General features: G+C 40.4%; 2 protein-coding genes across 2 annotated transcripts; both read right to left on the bottom strand.

Annotated features, from left to right (window-relative positions):
- Positions 1-8,773: 8,773 nt before the first annotated feature.
- LOC115968464 lies at positions 8,774-9,676 on the bottom strand. The gene has a single exon (XM_031087869.1). It carries the CDS (start codon positions 9,674-9,676, stop codon positions 8,774-8,776), a length of 903 nt encoding a protein of 300 aa, XP_030943729.1.
- A 5,438-nt stretch (positions 9,677-15,114) lies between these two features.
- On the bottom strand, positions 15,115-16,461 carry LOC115968456. The gene is made up of 3 exons (XM_031087862.1): positions 16,283-16,461; positions 16,075-16,162; positions 15,115-15,975 (listed from the first exon to the last, which is right to left on the bottom strand). Exons 1-3 carry the CDS (start codon positions 16,459-16,461, stop codon positions 15,115-15,117), a joined length of 1,128 nt encoding a protein of 375 aa, XP_030943722.1.
- Between the last annotated feature and the right edge of the window lie 329 nt (positions 16,462-16,790).

Below are 16,790 nucleotides of genomic sequence, written 5' to 3'. Positions count from 1 at the left end.
TCTACTACTTAGTTGCTAAGATTTTTTTTTTTTTTTTTTTTTTTTGTGGGTAAGAACAGGTTTTTTTTTTTTTTAGAATTTTTTAATGGGCAAGATTATTTATTTTGGATAAAATTAGTTAATTGAGCTTAATTTTTTTTAGTTTTACTGGTAATTTTTGTTGTTGAGCTATTTTTTTGGGACTTGTATATTTTGTTTTAGATTTTAGATTTATAAATTGTTTTTATGGTTACTAAAATGAGAAAAATGCTAGAGCTACAAGCTTTTTTTATAAGTTACTGATGTGTTAAGTGGTTAGTGGTAAGTAAAAAAATGATGTAAGTGGTGGGCCTATATGCGAACTAATAAGAAATTGCTACTAAAACAGTTTGTAAAAATGTTATAAAAAAGTTTGTGAGTATATAATTACTCTTAAAAGAATCAATGATACTGTTAAAGGAAAACAAAATGTAATTTTATAGAACAAAATTGCTAAAATTAGTACACACACATATATATAAGAATATATTTTAAAAAAATAACTTAGGGGGACCATTCCCCCCCCCCCCCTAGTCCAATGGTGGTTCTGTCCCTAGATCAGCTCTATGACATTGGTTATAATCATTCATGTCATTAGGATGTATTTTATTTCAATTAAAAGTTTGTTACAAATTGCCTAAAAAGCTATTACAAAATAGAATTGGAAGAAAAAGAAAAATGAATTCATTAATTCAAGTATAGTTACAACTTCTATATATATATTGATGAATTCTAGGAAATCAGTAGGCTGAAAATCTCGGGCGTTAATGATCTCTAAGGCTGTTCATATATCCTAAAAAAGCACACACAAAATTAGAGGAGACCAGTGGAGATCGGTCAAGAATCCTCGATGGCAAAGTCAGTATTTTTTAGAATTCCAAGTATAATGGAAATGTCTGAATGCCCTACCCTCCTATAGAAGAGCCCTTATATAGTGCTTGTCTAAGGCAGTTATTTGTACATTAACTTCTCCTACCGTTGTGCAGTTCGGAAGACTTGGAGGTAACTTCCATAACCACCATGGAAGTTACATTATTTAGGGTCCGTTTTCCATAACCGTTTATTGGAGGAACGGTTTGTAGCCTGCTAGGAAAACAGGAGTCGCTTCAAGTTTGTACACAAGGAACATGTTCAGGATGCAAGGTGCTCGTCCAACTAACTTCATGGATGGACGAGCTTATACTTGGACGAACATGCCCTATGCAACTCAACTCTTCCCTTGGACGAGCCATATGGACGAGTTTAGAAATCGGTCTATTTTATAACACCATTAGTTGCCCCCTCGTCCATATGGATCGTCTAAGGGAATGTGTAGCTTGGCATCATTTCCCTGGACGTACGTATTTAATGCCTACAGTTAGATGTACCACGTGTCATAATTTCATCAGTGACCAGTTTCGTCGATTTATTTTTTCGAGGGGTAAGCTACATGTCATCTCTTGGTTGGTTGTGTCGTTTCAAATGCCCAGGTTAGCTGTTTATAAATAGTGGAATTCCTCCTCTACCCTTCACATTTCTAAAATTTTCCTTCCGGACACTACTCGTCTAGAGCCTCGTCTAGAAGTCCCTTCGCGTTCGTAGCTTTCTTCCATCTTAGAGCCAGGTATTCTTTCCTTTCTCATCTTTAGGTTTTCCTTCATTTTTGCCAGAAAAAAAAAATGTTTGTTTCTTCGTCTAGTAATAGCATAGAGAAAGCTATAGACAAGTACCGTGACTTAACTGGCTATAGTAGTTCTAACAATAGCACTAGCCATAGCAGCAGTGGGGGGAGTTCCACAGACAAGGGGTATACTTCTTGTGTCCCCGAGTTTCCTTTAGAAGTCATATAGGAACAACTTAGGAAGGCTTCGGGGTCCCAAGCTGGTACCTCGTCCAACATCCATCTGTCTAGTCCTTTGGACAAGGCGGAAATCACTATCTATAGCTGTGCGATAGATATCCCTTCTAAAACGGATGAACAAAGGCTCAAAAACATTAGGACGTGGTACTAGATCCCGTACGATAAGGCTTATTTTTTGGGGGGCTTAAGGTTGCCTTTGAATGCCTTCGCTAGAGAATTGTTAGTTAGATTAGGTTTAGGAGTATGTTAATTCAACCCCAATGCATGGAGACTAATCGTCTCCATGCAAATTTTGTGGAGGGAAGTATTTGGAGGGGACCATCCTTTTATTGTGGACGAGTTCCTCTACTGTTACAAACCCTCAAAAATACATCAATCCCTTGGCTTCTACCAATTCACAGCTAGGGGCACAGACTGTAGATTGATTAAGTCTTTGGCCTCGTCTGATAGAAATTGGAAGAATGAATTTTTCTTCGTCTCCGATTTCTGGGCCTAGAATCCTATGGATGTTGGCCGGGGCACCTTCGGTCGTTACACCGAGGATCTAAGGAACCTTCGTTCTGAGGGTAAGTCCCTCCCCTTTTTCTTCTCTTTGTTCTCTTTTATTCATGTCTAACCTCTTCTTACTTGTTTACTTACAGTTGTTGAACGACCGTTTTTGAGTAAGTTTTATCGAGACCATGTCCACAGGGCTTATCTACACGTGCATAAGAGCTTCCACTCCTTGGTCACGCTTAGACGACTTGCCAAGTGGGGATTAAGCCCTAATTCATCCGACGAAGCACTCGCTCACGAAATCACAGTAAGAAGAAGTAAGTTTTTAAACTTTAGACAAACATTACATTTAAAAGGAAATCCCTGTCCAAGAATATAGATTTGGGAAGCCTTCCCAACCGATGAGATAAAAGAGTTAAGCGTGGGTCGTCCCAAGTAGTCAAGCCTAAGCTTCCTCAATCCTAGCCTCCCGTCCACATAGTTGATGTTGACTCGTCCACTCCAGTCGAGACTACCTCATCTAAGACTTCTCCACCTAGGACGACTGTGCTTGTTTCATCCCAGCCTCCTCCCAGGGTTCCCACAAACATTATTAAAAATGAGGACTTGGCTTGGGAATGCTTTAGGGAAGCTGTGAAGGATGAGGACATAAATGTTTGTTATGACATATCCCTAAAGGATTTTGAGCACTCAGGTGTTCATGATCTTTTTAAGGTACGTAACTGTACTTTTATTTCATCTTTATTACTTCATAATTTTTTCCTCGTCTAACCAGCATTTTTTGGGTCCATCTTTTTATAGGGCATGTCAAAATTCTTCGAAGCATCCAGGCAAGCCACTAAATTGGACAAGGTGAAGATCTTGCTGGAGACGAGAATTCAAGACATGAGGGGCGAATGCAAGAAATGGGCTGAGGTGGCTGCTAAAGCTAAGGAGGAAGCAACGGAGCAACAAAACTTGATTGGGGAGTTGAGAACTAATAGTGGAGAAAGATACTCGTCTTGATCAATTACAGAAAAAGAACGACGAGTTGAGTACCCTTCTCTCCAAGGCAAAAGAAGATGCAGTTGCTGAGTTCAAGGCGTCCAAACAATATACTGATCTTCTAGATGCCAATTACACAGCAGGTTTTGAATATTTTAGGATGGATGCTATGGAAAACTTCCCTGAAGTGGACTTTAGCTCCATTAAACTTAACATTGTTGCTGCTAGCAGTTCTCTTCTTTAGGCCAGCTCAGAGGATGTTAATGTGGAGGACGATGCTACTACCCAACTATCCTAGGACGACCCCAACATTAGTGCCCCCCCCCCCCCCTGCTTAAATCTTTTGAATATCCCTGTATTTTTCTTTTTCTTTTGATTTTTATTTGGTCCTTGGTTTTGGGACCTTTTAATGTAGCTTGAGTACACTAAGCTTGTCCATAGTTTTAGGACGAGTTATCAACAATTTGTTTTACTTTTGTAAGGGTGTTTGGACATTGGTTGTCCGCCCTTGAACAATTAAATGAATGTTATTTTCTTTTATCATGGTCTGGATGAGAATTTTATTTCCATAAACAGATTTCAAGCTTAGCTCGTCCATTCTTCATATATATATATATATATATATATATTTTACCATTCTCTAAATTTCACCAAGTGTAATTCGTTTGTGAAATGGTAATTATCAGCATTACTCGTCCTTAGACTTAGTTGGTTTTCACGCTTCATGTAGGACCAACTTTTCTCTCGTCCATAGATTGGATTGTTTTAGTAGGCATCTTTATCAATAGGTTAAGCGTTTGCTTATGTATTTCCTTGTCCATGGATTGGACTAAGGCATTACGGGCTTTACTTCGTCCATTATTAGGACGTTTTCATGCTTCACCTAAGAGTTTAAGGCTTCTGCTCGTTCATGATTTGGACGAATATGCCTTTGCTACCCTTAGGAGAGTTTACAAACATTACATCTCTGCGTCCAGAGAATGTACTCGTCTTGGGCTCTTAGCCTTCTTATGGACTAATTTGAACGAAAATAGCATGGAAACTAGGAATTCACACAACATTATGTACATGGCATAAATATTGTTCACAGACGAGGCATATGCTTTGAAGCAAATGCCTTCCAGGGAGTTTAATAAATACAAAAAAATCCATAATTTCGTTCATAACCACAACATAATAATAATAAAGTAGTATTAAAAATATGTAGATAAACAGGCTCCAAGCTCGTCCATAGTAACACTCGTCCAAGCTACCATTTTACTGATAATACCTCCTCAGGCGCTCAACATTCCAAGGATGCTCCAATTTTCTCCCGTCCAGGGCCTCCAAGTAGTAGGATCCTTGCCTTTTACAGTTGATAACTCTGTAGGGTCCTTCCCAATTAGGTCCCAGTTTCCCATAAGCTGGGTTCTTCGTTGCCAAAGAAAAATTTTTCAGGACGAGGTCTCCTATGTTGAACCACCTTGGCTTCACCATTGCATCATACTGCCTAGCCATAAGGTTTTTGTACCTTGTCGTCCTATGTTCTATGTCCGTCCTTACCTCGTCTATTAGATCGAGGTTTAAACAGAGTTGCTCCTCATTATCCTTATCGTAATATGTCGTCACCCTATGGTTGGCCATGTGCACTTCTGCAGGTATGACTGCCTCACTTCCATAGGCTAGCTTGAAAGGAGTTTCCCCTATAGGGGGTTCTCACTATCGTCCTATACACCCACAGAACACCTGGTTACTCATCTGGTCATACTCCTTTCGCCCCCTCAAGCTGAGTCTTGATGATTTTCAACAAGGATCGGTTTGCAACTTCAGCCTGACCTTTTGCTTGGGGGTGGGTAGGTGAGGAATAATGATTTTGAATTCCAAAGTGTTCACAAAAGTTCCTGAAAAGTGCATTGTCAAATTGTCGTCCGTTGTCTGACACTAATACTCTGGGCACCCCAAACCTACACACAATGTTCTTCCAGACGAAGCTCTTGACATTTTGTTGCGTGATACTCGCTAAGGGTTCTACCTCCACCCACTTGGTGGAGTAATCAATGCCAACCATCAGAAACTTCACCTGCCTCGTCCCAAGTGGAAAGGGGCCCAAAATGTCTAGCCCCAATTGTGCGAAGGGCCATAGGGCCATCATCGGTGTGAGATACTCTGATGGTTGTCCGGGGACGTTGCTAAATCGTTGACATTGGTTACATACCTTGACATAAGCCTTTGCATCTGCTTGGATAGTTGGCTAGTGGTAGTCTGCACGGACGACCTTGTGGATGAATGATCTAGCCCTCGAATGGTTTCCACAAGCTCTTTCATGAATCTCTCTCAACACATAGTTTGCCTCGTCCGAAGCCAAACACTTGAGATAAGGTTGAGAGAAGCCTCTCTTGTATAGTACTTCGTCCAAAAGGACATACCTGGCTGCCTTAACCCTAAGCTTTCTAGTCTCGTCCTTCCCTTTCGGAAGCTTTCCGTCCTTCAGGTATGATATTATTGGGGTCATCCAGTTTTCTTCATTCTCTATTTGCTGCACTTCTGGAAGATCTATACTTGGGACATACTGAACTTCATCAAACTCGTCCAGGGCTTCATTCTCTGAGGCTTCCTTCGCTAAGGTATCCACTTCCATGTTCTCCTCCCTCGGGATTTGAACGAAGTCAGCTTTTTTGAATTTCTTCACAAGCCGCAATACCTTTTCAAGGTACTTTTTCATTCGTTCTTCCTTAGCCTCACACGTCCCGTTTATCTGGCCCATGACCAACTGAGAATCCCACAGGATGAGTATTGATTTTGCTTCTACTGATCTAGCCAGCTATAGCCCTTCAAGAAGGGCTTCATACTCAACTTCATTATTGGTTGCTTGATATTGCAAATGGATCTTATGCTTCAATTTATCTCATTTCGGAGATTGTAGAACCACTTCTATTCCCCCTGCATGTTGCGTGGATGAGCCGTCCATATGGACGACCCACTTCTTACTATCTTCCATCCCTTTTAAGTAATCATAGCTTGGTGTGAACTCCGCAATGAAATCTGCCAGGACTTGAGCCTTTATCGCATTCCTTGGTTGGTACCTGATGTCAAACTCACTGAGTTTAACAGCTCATTGGATCAGTCGTCCTGCAGCTTCCAACTTGTTCATGGCTTTCTTCAGCGGATGGCTTGTCATGACATTGATTACATAAGCTTGGAAATAGTGCCTTAGCTTCTTGGAAGTCGTTATTAGCGCGAAAGCTAGCTTTTCTATTAGCAGATATCGTCCTTCCGCTCCCATCAGTGCTCTACTTGTATAGTATATAGGCTTTTGCACTCTTCCTTCCTCCCTTATCAATGTTGAACTAACGGCATGTGGGGTCACTGCTAAGTATAAATACAAATCTTCTCCCATTATGGATGAACTTAGCAATGGAGCCGTAATGAGGTACGTCTTCAAGTCTTGGAAGGCTTTTTGGCATTCATCCGTCCACTCAACGCTTTCTTAAAAACCTTAAAAACTGGTAAGCATTTGCCAGTAGCTTTAGAGACAAACCTATTGAGGGCAGCAACTCGTCCGGTAAGGGATTGGACTTCTTTAATATTTTGTGGAGGCTTCATATCTAGAATTGCTTTAATCTTTTCAGGATTTGCCTCAATCCCCCTATGCGAAACCATGAAGCCGAGGAATTTTCCTAACGATACTCTGAAAGCGCATTTGCTAGGGTTCAACTTCATACTGTATCGTCTGAGCGTGTCAAAAGTCTTTTGCAGGTCATCTAGATGCTTTCCCTCATCGAAGCTTTTTACCAACATGTCATCCATATAAACTTCAACATTTTGTCCAATTTGAGGACAGAACATGTGGTTGACCAGTCGTTGGTACGTTGCCCCAACGTTCTTCAAGCCAAAAGGCATTACTTCATAACAGAACAAGCCTTGACTAGTAATAAAGGATGTTTTCTCCTGTTCTGCCTCGTCCATCCTTATTTGGTTATATCCTGAGAAAGCATCCATAAAACTAAGTAATTTATGACCGACAGTGGAATCCACCAGTTAATCAATACGGTAATGGATAGCTATCCTTGGGGTAAGCCTTGTTTAGATCAGTGAAGTCTACACACATCCTCTACTTGCCATTTGCCTTCTTGACCATTACCACATTGGCTAGCCAATCCAGATAATACACCTCTCTAATGAACTTCGTTGCAATCAGCTTTTGGACCTCCTTCTTAATAGCATTATCTCTCTTGGGGGCGAATACTCTTTTCTTTTGTCGCACAGGCTTAGAGGAGGGACATACATTCAAACGGTGGGTAATGACACTAGGATCTATATCGGGCATATCCTCATGACTCCAAGCAAACACATCAATGCTCTTTTTCAAAAAACGGATGAGGTCCTTCTTAGTCTTCTCTTCTAGATCTGCTCCAATCCTGGTGCACCTCTTAGGGTTATTCTCATCTAAAGAAATATCTTCCAACACTTCGATGGGCTCTGCCACAACTCTCTTTTCTTCAATATTCATCATTTGAACCTGTTCGTCCATTGCCAACATGGCCAGGTAGCATTCTTTGCTGCTAGCTGGTCTCCTTATACTTGCCCTATTCCATACTCTGTTGGAAACTTGACTGCCAGGTGATTGGTAGATGTAACCGCCTTCCAACTATTTAAAATCAGTCTTCCAATTATAGCATTGTAGGAGGACAAATAATCTATCACAAGGAAATTCACATGTCTGTCTACTTGTTGCGGATATGCCCTGACCACCACAGGTAATGTAACTGTGCCTACAGGCTGCACCTTCGTTCCACCAAAACCTACCAAGGGCGAGTTCACTGGACAAAGTAAGTCTTGTCCTAGACTCATCTGCTGAAAAGCTAGATAATACAAAATATTTGCTGAGCTTCCGTTGTCCACTAACACCCTTCTTGTTGTATAGTCGGCAATAAGCAAAGTGATGACAATGGCATCATCATGGGGGTGGTGAATCCTTTTAGCATCATCATCTGTGAATGTGATGGCTTGTTCGTCCATGTTCCTCGTCCTTGGTGATCATCCAGATAGTTGAACGTTTTGCACTACCTTAAGATATGTTTTCCTTGACTTGGACTACTAGCTTGCTGAACTTCCTCCTATGATAATTCTTATTTCTCCAAGCGGTGGTCGTGAGGACTCTTCCACCTTCCCTTTCAACTTCTCATCCTTGTGGTCTCGTCCAAGGAAATTTCTCAACTTTCCTTACCTTATAAGATTCTCAATTTGCTACTTTAGGTCAAAACACTCGTCTGTATCATGCCCATGGTCTCTATGGAAGTGACAATACTTATTCCTATTGCGCTTATTGGAGTCGCCCTTCATTTTCTCCAGCCATTTCAGGGAAGGATCGTCCTTGATTTGCATAAGGACTTGCTCGAACGGCATGTTCAGTGGCATGTATTGTTGACTCCATGCTGAAGGACCGGCCTTCTTATCTTAGTGTTTCTTATCTTCCGTTCGTCCCTTCTTAGAACGAGGACCTTGTTCAGAATGGCGCGAGAGGTTTGCTTCCATTTTCTCAACTCTCTTCCTCTTCTTGGCTATGATTGCATCTTCCGTGTTCATAAAATTTTGGGCTGAATAGACGAGTTCTGCCATGGTCTGGGGCTGTTGCTCATAAAGTTTATGGGTGAATAGGTCAGAATTAGTCCCATTATGAAAGGCCGCCAGTAGTAGCTTGTCATCCATTTCATCCACTGTCAGGACTTCCCTATTTAAATGCATAATGAAGGACAGAAAACTTTCATTTTCTCCCTGTTCTATGGTTAGCAAGCTAGACGAAAAACGCTTGTGCCTTTGTCTTCCGATAAAATTATTAACGAATAACATGCTTAACTCTTCGAAGGAACTCACTATATTCGGAGGTATCTTGCTAAACCACACTCGTGCGGGCCCTTTGAGGGTGGTGGGGAAGGCTCTACACATTATCTCATCTGGAACCCCTTGAAGGTGCATGGTGGTCTTGAAGGTGGCAATGTGATCAAATGGGTCACGCATCCCATTATACGAATCTAAAGAAGGCATCTTGAACTTCGGTGGCAAGGGGTGACTGTTGATGGAGGCCGTAAAAGGGGAGTCAGTTCTGTAGACTAGATCTTCTACAGGGTTCGCCCTTCTCATATTCTCCCTCATCTCATCCATAGCCTTTCTCATTTGGTCCATTTCTCTTTCTAGGTGTGGTACCCTGTGTGAAGTGGTAACCTTTGACTGGCTTTCGAGTTTAACATTCCTTCTATCTTCTTGACTCTGGGCTTGTCCTTTAGTATTCCCTTTGTGATGCTGCCTCCTTAAATTAAGTTCCCTAGTCAACTCCTGGTTCTGATGGGATAACTCCGCCATGGCGACAGCCATGGACTGCACATTTTGAACAGAAAATGGTTGCATGGTAGGCGCCGATTGTCAGTCGCGATGGGGTTTACTAAAGGCGTCCCTACTCTTTTGAGGGCCTGGACTAGTAGCCCTTGATCTTGTCTAAATCATTTCAGCCCTTTGTCGAAGAAAGAAATTGCAGAACTCAAAGATGAAATTCTAGTACAAAAAAATTACTTTCCCACAGATGGCGCCAACTGATGAACTCTAGGAAATTAGTAGGTTGAAAATCTCGGGCATTGATGATCTCTAAGGCTGTTTGTATATCCTGAAAAAGCACACACAAAATCAGAGGAGACCGGTGGAGACCGGTCAAGAATCCTCCGATGGCAAAGTCAGTCTTTTTTAGAATTCCAAGTATAATGAAAGTGTCTGAATGCCCTACCCTCCTGTAGAAGAGCCCTTATATAGTGCTTGTCTGAGGCAATTATTTGTACAATAACTTCTCCTACCGTTGTGGAGTTCGAAAGACTCGGTGTTAATTTCCATAACTGTCATGGAAGTTACATCATTTGGAGTTCGTTTTCCATAACCATTTATTGGAGGAAGGGTTTGTAGCCTAACAAGAAAACAAGGGTTGCTTCAAGTTTGTACACAAGGAACATGTTCAGGACGCAAGGTGCTCGTCCAACTAACTTCACGAACGGACGAGCTTATCCTTGGACAAACATGCCCTATACAACTCAACTCTTCCCCTAGACGAGCCATATGGACGAGTTTAGAAGCCAGTTTATTTTATAACACCATCATATACAACGAGAGAAAGGAAAGTAATAACTAACTAACTTTCCCAGAAACAGAATTAGCTAACTCATAAATGATAAATATAGCTATACGACTTATAGTTTTCATACATTACAATGCTATACGACATATAGCTTAAGTCTCATTTGATTCTTCAATTCTATCTTCACTCAATTTCTTCTTCTTCTTAGACTTACTCCTAACAGACTCTGCAACTGATCTTGATTTGCTATTTTTACACTCCCCCTCAAGATGAAGTGGGGAATGCACATTCAACACATTCATCTTGGATAGCAGATTGTGAAACTGATGTGCACTAAGTGCCTTTGTCATCAAATCAGCAAGCTGTGATTGAGTCCTAATGTGCAACAACTGTATTACTCCTTGAACCATTTTGTCTCTTACAACATGGTAGTCAATCTCTATGTGTTTTGTGCGCTCATGGAACACTAGATTGGCTGCAATGTGGAGAGCAGACTGACTATCACTGAATAGTAATGCAGCCTTAGAGTGATCAACTTGTATATCTCTTAGTAAACTAAGAATCCACACAATCTCACACACTGCTACTGCCATAGAACGATACTCAGCTTCTGCAGATGACCTACTCACTGTGTTTTGTTTCTTAGACTTCCAAGAAACTAATGAATCTCCCAAGAACATGCAGTAACCAGTTATTGACCTCCTTGTATCAGGGCAAGCAGGCCAATCTGAATCAGCAAAGCCTTTAAGATGTAATTCAGATGCACTTGAGAATAATAACCCTTGTCTTGGACAACTTTTGAGGTACTACAACATCCTATTTGCTGTAGGCTGATGTGGTTTTCGAGGCTTTGACATAAATTGACTCAATTTATGAACATCAAAGGTTATTTTAGGTCTTGTGATTGTAAGATACAAGAGCCTGCCCACCAATCTTCTATAAGAGCTTGGATTTGTCAACAATTCACCTTGGTACTTACTTAACTTCAAATTGTGTTCCATGGGGGCTTTGGCTGGTTTACAACCTAGCAAACCTGCATCATTTATCAATTCCAGAGTGTATTTTCTTTGACACAAATGGATGCCTTTCTGTGATCTAGCTATCACAAGCCCAAGGAAAAACTTCAAATCTCCAAGGTCTTTTAGTTTAAACTGCTGATCTAGAAGAATCTTCAGTTCTGCCACTAACTTAGGATTATCACTTGCAATCAAAATATCATCTACATACACCAATAAAGAAATGAAAGACCCTGGTGTTTTCTTGGTGAACAAAGAATAATCTGCCTTAGATTGCCTAAATCCCAACCCTAGAAAACTTTACAAACCATTGTTGTAAGGCTTGATTAAGACCATAGAGAGACTTTTGTAATTTGCAAACTACCTACCCCTTGCTGTGGAAGCCAGGTGGTAAAGTCATAAACACTTTCTCATGCAAGTCACCATACAGGAAAGCATTATTGACATCAAGTTGGGAAAGAGACCACCCTTTCACAGCAGCAACAAGCAACAAACATTTCACAGAGACAAGCTTTGTAATAGGTGAGAAAGTTTCTATATAATCAAGGCCCTCCTTTTGAGTATAACCCTTGGCAACCTACCTAGCCTTGAACCTCTCCACAGTACAATTAGCTTTATACTTCACCTTATACACCCACTTACAGCCTATGGCCTTTTTACCAGGGGGTAAAGGCTGAAGGGACCAAGTATTATTAGCCTCTAAGGCCTTAATCTCACTAGCCATAGCCTCCCTCCGTTGAGGATCAAGAATAGCCTGATCATAATGCTTTGGTTCAACTATTGAAGAAATGGCATTGCAAAAATGTCTATGGTTGGAAGAAAGGTTAGCATAGGACAAATAGGAAGAGAGAGGATAGGGGGTACCTGAGGAAGAAGATGAAGCAGGTGGAGCTATAGTAGATACCTGATTGCAGTGATAAGCCTGTAAATAAGTTGGTTTAGAAGAAGTCCTAGTGGATTTCCTAATAGGATTTCTAAAAGGAGGAGCTAGCACAACTAGCTCAGCATTAGACATAGCAGCAGGCACAATTGCTGGCTCAACAATAGGCTCAGGAATTAACTCAATAGGAGGTACAATAGCTGGCTTAATAGTAGGGAGCTCAACAATTGGCTTAGCAACTGACACAGGAGTTGAAGGAACATCAAAAGCTGATGCAGGCATGACAGGAGAAGAAGGGTGACTAGAACCAAGAAAAGAACAAGGCTCAAAAAGGAAAGGATTAGTGGTAGAAGGAGGCTGAGATGGAACAGAAGGAGAAGAAGATTTAGAAAGGAAAGGAAAAGTAAACTCATAAAAAATGACATCTGTAGAGATGAAAATGCATCTAGACTTTAAATCTAGAAGTTTATACCCTTTGATGTTATAAGGGTAACCAAAAAAAACACATTCTCTAGCTCTAGGATCAAACTTAATTCTATGGGCAGCAATGGTTGAAGCAAAGCATAGACAGCCAAAAGACCGTGTGAGAGTGCCCTTTTCGTGACACTCAGGCCCAAGGATCCCGGGCCTAAATGAAAAGGAGGATTTGGTGGACCGGGCCTTGACTCACCGCAGCTAACGAGCTATTTAAGAATCAAGTGAAATGCAAAGAGTACTCCTGAAAATATAAAGAAAATGAAAAACAAGGATATCGAAGAGTGCCAAAAATTAACAAGGTAAATTCAGAAGGAAAGAAACAGGATTAACAAAGCGATAAAAATTAGTGCTGTGGGGATCCTGGGAAATATGAAGCAATGTTTCATTAATACATTATCTGTTTGATTACAGAAAGCTCACTAGGACGTGATACAAGGTTCAATCAAGCTCAAAAATTGCAGTCTTGAATGGCTATTTCAGCCTTCAAAACTTGCAAAGTTTGATTCTCGTTGAATCCGAGTATGTGCAATAGTGGCTTTTATAGGATACCGAGAAGCAATATTTGTTTTTCCCTTAGTATTTTCCTTTCTACACAGATTTTCTGATAGTTTTTTTTTCTGGAGAATTTCTTCTATCTTGTGTTTCTTTCTTTTTTTCGCTGCCTTCTTCACAACCTATCCCCTCCTTTTATAATGGAGTTTTCTGGGCTTCCCGGGGAACCGTTGGTTCCCCTGTTTTGCTCTTTTGCAAACAGAGCATGTCCTGTCCCTATTGTCTCGGTAAGTCCCTTTTCCGTTTTTTCTCATTCTTTCCTTCTCTCAGTTCTGATTCTTTTGAAAGCTTCTGGTTGGCCATCTTCTTTGGGACGTGCTGAGGTATGCCCTTCTCGGCATCCCCATTTCTGGCGTCTTCCACTTTTCCCTTTTCTTTCCTATTTGGGTGGAATCCTGTTCTGCCATTTTTGAAAGTCGTTCGTTATCATTCTTCTTCCCTGTCCTGGTTCCTCGAGGCCTTTTCTGTCTGTGCCATGAGAGGTCGCTCGCGTTTTGCTTTTATTTCTTGTTTTCTTCTTCTGTCTTCTTTCTATTGATCTGTCCCAGTCTTCCTTTTTCTTTGTGCCTGAAGGGATCCGTGTTTATTGATGGTTCCTGAGGATCCTTGCTTCTTATACTTTGCCGTGGTCCTCTTTTTTGGATGCTTATTTTTTTCTGGGCTTCAGGATCCTCTGGGCCTTTCTTTTATTCCCTCATGGGTCTCCCGTATCTATTACTTTGGGCTTAGCTTGAATTTTCCTTTTGGGCTTGACTTGTTCTTTTTTTTGGGCTTATTTCACTATGACCCTTTTTTAGACCTCAACAGACCTAAGAAAAGAATAAGATGGAGCTTTGTGATAGAGAAGCTCAAAGGGGGTTTTATTATGTAAAACAGAAGAGGGAAGCCTATTGATTAAGAAAACTGCAGTTAGAATGCATTCACCCCAATATGATATAGGCAAATTAGATTGAATCTTTAAAGCTCTAGCAATTAAAAGTATATGTTGATACTTTCTCTCCACAATGGAATTTTGTTGTGGAGTATAAGCACAACTCTTTTGATGCAAAATGCCATGAGTAGAAAAGAAATCAGGCATATTAAATTTAGGGGCATTGTCTGATCTTATGATCTTGATACAAGCATTAAACTGAGTCTTAACCATTGCATGAAAAGAAAAAAGGATTGGTCTGACATCAGATTTAGATTTCAAAAGAAACACCCAAGTAGAACGAGTGGCATCATCAACAATGGTTAAAAAATATCTATAACCATCATGAGTAACAACAAAATAGGGACCCCATACATCAATATGAATAAGATCTAAAGGAAACTTGGAAATTTCATTATGAGTAGGAAATGGTAATCTTTTCTGTTTAGCCAAAAGGAAAATAGTACAAATATCATCACAAGTTTGTGAAAAGGAAGGTAAAGCATCTTTAATGGGTAACAATTTATTATAAGAGGGATGGCCTAACCTAGAATGCCACAACTTTGACATATCAACAACAGAATTGACAATAAGAATAGACTTGATCTGAGACAAACACTAAGACAATGAAGGGTGCTTGGATGAAGAAGAACTCAGCTTTCTCTGCAACAAGTACAGACCATGATGCATCTCACCCACTCCAATCATCCTCCAGCAGGTAAGGTCCTGAATGAAACAGAATTGAGATAGAAAAAGAAGGCAAAAGGGAAGTTGTTTTGTGAGTTTGCTGGCTAACAAAAGGTTAAAAGTAAAACTAGGAACACAAAGAACATTGTGAAGAGTAAATTAAGCAGAAAGTTGTATTGTACCAACATGTGTGATAGTAGCAGACTCACCATTTGGCAATTTAACAACACAATGAGAGATAGAAGTGATTGAGGTCAACATGGAAACTGAACAAACTATATGGTCTGAAGCTCCAATGTAAATGACCCAAACATGACTCTCAAAAGCTATCCTATTTATGACCTTAGCAAAAAAAATTGAATGCTTGGAACCAAACACATCATGAGGCAAAATGTCAATACCTGATAGAGGTGTGGTGGCTTGAGAAGCAAAAGAAACATTGTTAGCCATAGCAACTGAATTCTGAGACTCTTGAGGTGAAGCTCCAATCATAGCAAGAATCTTTTGATATTGATCTGAAGTGAAAGGAAATTGAGTCTGTGGTTGTGCATGAAGGAATGAATCTTGAGAATCAAGGTGAGCAGACACTTGATTAGCCAAAGAAGCTTTGCCTTTGGCTTTGTAACTAGGAGGATATCCGTGGAGTTTGTAACACTTCTCCACAGTATGACCTTGCAAACCACAATGACTACAGATGGGCCTTTCCTTGCCTTTACCCTTGTTGTTCTTGGAACCAATGCTAATACCCTTAGCTGCAAGAGCATTAGACTCCACAAAAGGACCATTGTTGCTGCCTTGCCCAACTGATCTTTGCTTCTCATCTTGAATCAGCAAAGAGAACAATTTCTCAACAGATGGAATAGGATCCATCAACAAAATTTGCCCCCGAATGTGAGAGAAAGAATCATTAAGACCCATCAAAAATTGCACAACAGCTTCTCTGTGATGAATATTAGAGATCTTCTCATTCATATTACACACACACTTCTCAAAAGAATAGGTAGGAAGTGTTTCATAATTCTGTAATTCATCTCACATAATTGAAAGATTGGTGAAATACTCAGTCAAAGACAGCTCACCTTGAGAAGAACTTGCTAGATCCTTCTACAATTGATAAACCCTAGGTCCATTACCCTGGGAAAATATGCTCTGAAGCTTATTCCAAACTTCCTTAGCAGTTTTACGATACACCATACTTGTGGTAATCCTGGGAGAAACACAATTGATGATCCAAGAAACCACAATATCATTGCATCGTGCCTAGCTTTGAAACAAGAGAGGAACTTTCTCCATGGCTGAAGTTAGAGAAACTGATCCATCAATCAACCAAAACTTGCTCTTGATCCTGAGAGCTCTCTCCATAGATCGTGCCCACGTAGGATAGTTCTCACCTCCAATAAATGGTTGTGAAACTAATATCGCACCAGGACTCTCAGTGTGATGGAGAAAGAAAGGATGCGATTCATCAATGGTGATGCTTGTAGAAGCTTGACCAGAGGAAGCCATTGATAAAGCTTCAAGACTCTGAAGAAGAAAACCCTAACTTTTGGGGAGAAGAATTGGGAATTTTGAGAAACTTAAGCGGAAGCCAAAAACTGCTCTAATACCATATTAGAAAACAGAATTGGAAGAAAAATGAAAAATGAATTCATTGATTCAAGTATAGTTACAACTTCTATATATATACAACGAGAGAAAGGAAAGTAATAACTAACTAACTTTCCCAGAAACAAAATTAGCTAACTCATAACTGATAAATATAGCTATATGACTTGTAGTTCTCATACAATACAATGCTATACGACATGTAGCTTAAGTCTCATTTGATTCTTCAA

The sequence above is a fragment of the Quercus lobata genome, chromosome 2, assembly GCF_001633185.2.
Source record: "Quercus lobata isolate SW786 chromosome 2, ValleyOak3.0 Primary Assembly, whole genome shotgun sequence".
Taxonomy (NCBI): Eukaryota; Viridiplantae; Streptophyta; class Magnoliopsida; order Fagales; family Fagaceae; genus Quercus; species Quercus lobata.
The sequence above is the reverse complement of the archived record's forward strand: the minus strand, read 5'-3'. Positions and strand labels throughout refer to the sequence as shown.

Coding starts and splice junctions, on each gene's coding strand:
- LOC115968464 (XM_031087869.1), bottom strand. CDS start 9,676: ATGGCGGAGTTATCCCATCAGAACCAGGAGTTGACTAGGGAACTTAAT.
- LOC115968456 (XM_031087862.1), bottom strand. CDS start 16,461: ATGGCTTCCTCTGGTCAAGCTTCTACAAGCATCACCATTGATGAATCG. Junction 16,163..16,282: donor AGGATCAAGAGCAAGTTTTG/GTTGATTGATGG, acceptor TGTTTCTCCCAG/GATTACCACAAGTATGGTGT. Junction 15,976..16,074: donor CCCAGGGTAATGGACCTAGG/GTTTATCAATTG, acceptor GATGAATTACAG/AATTATGAAACACTTCCTAC.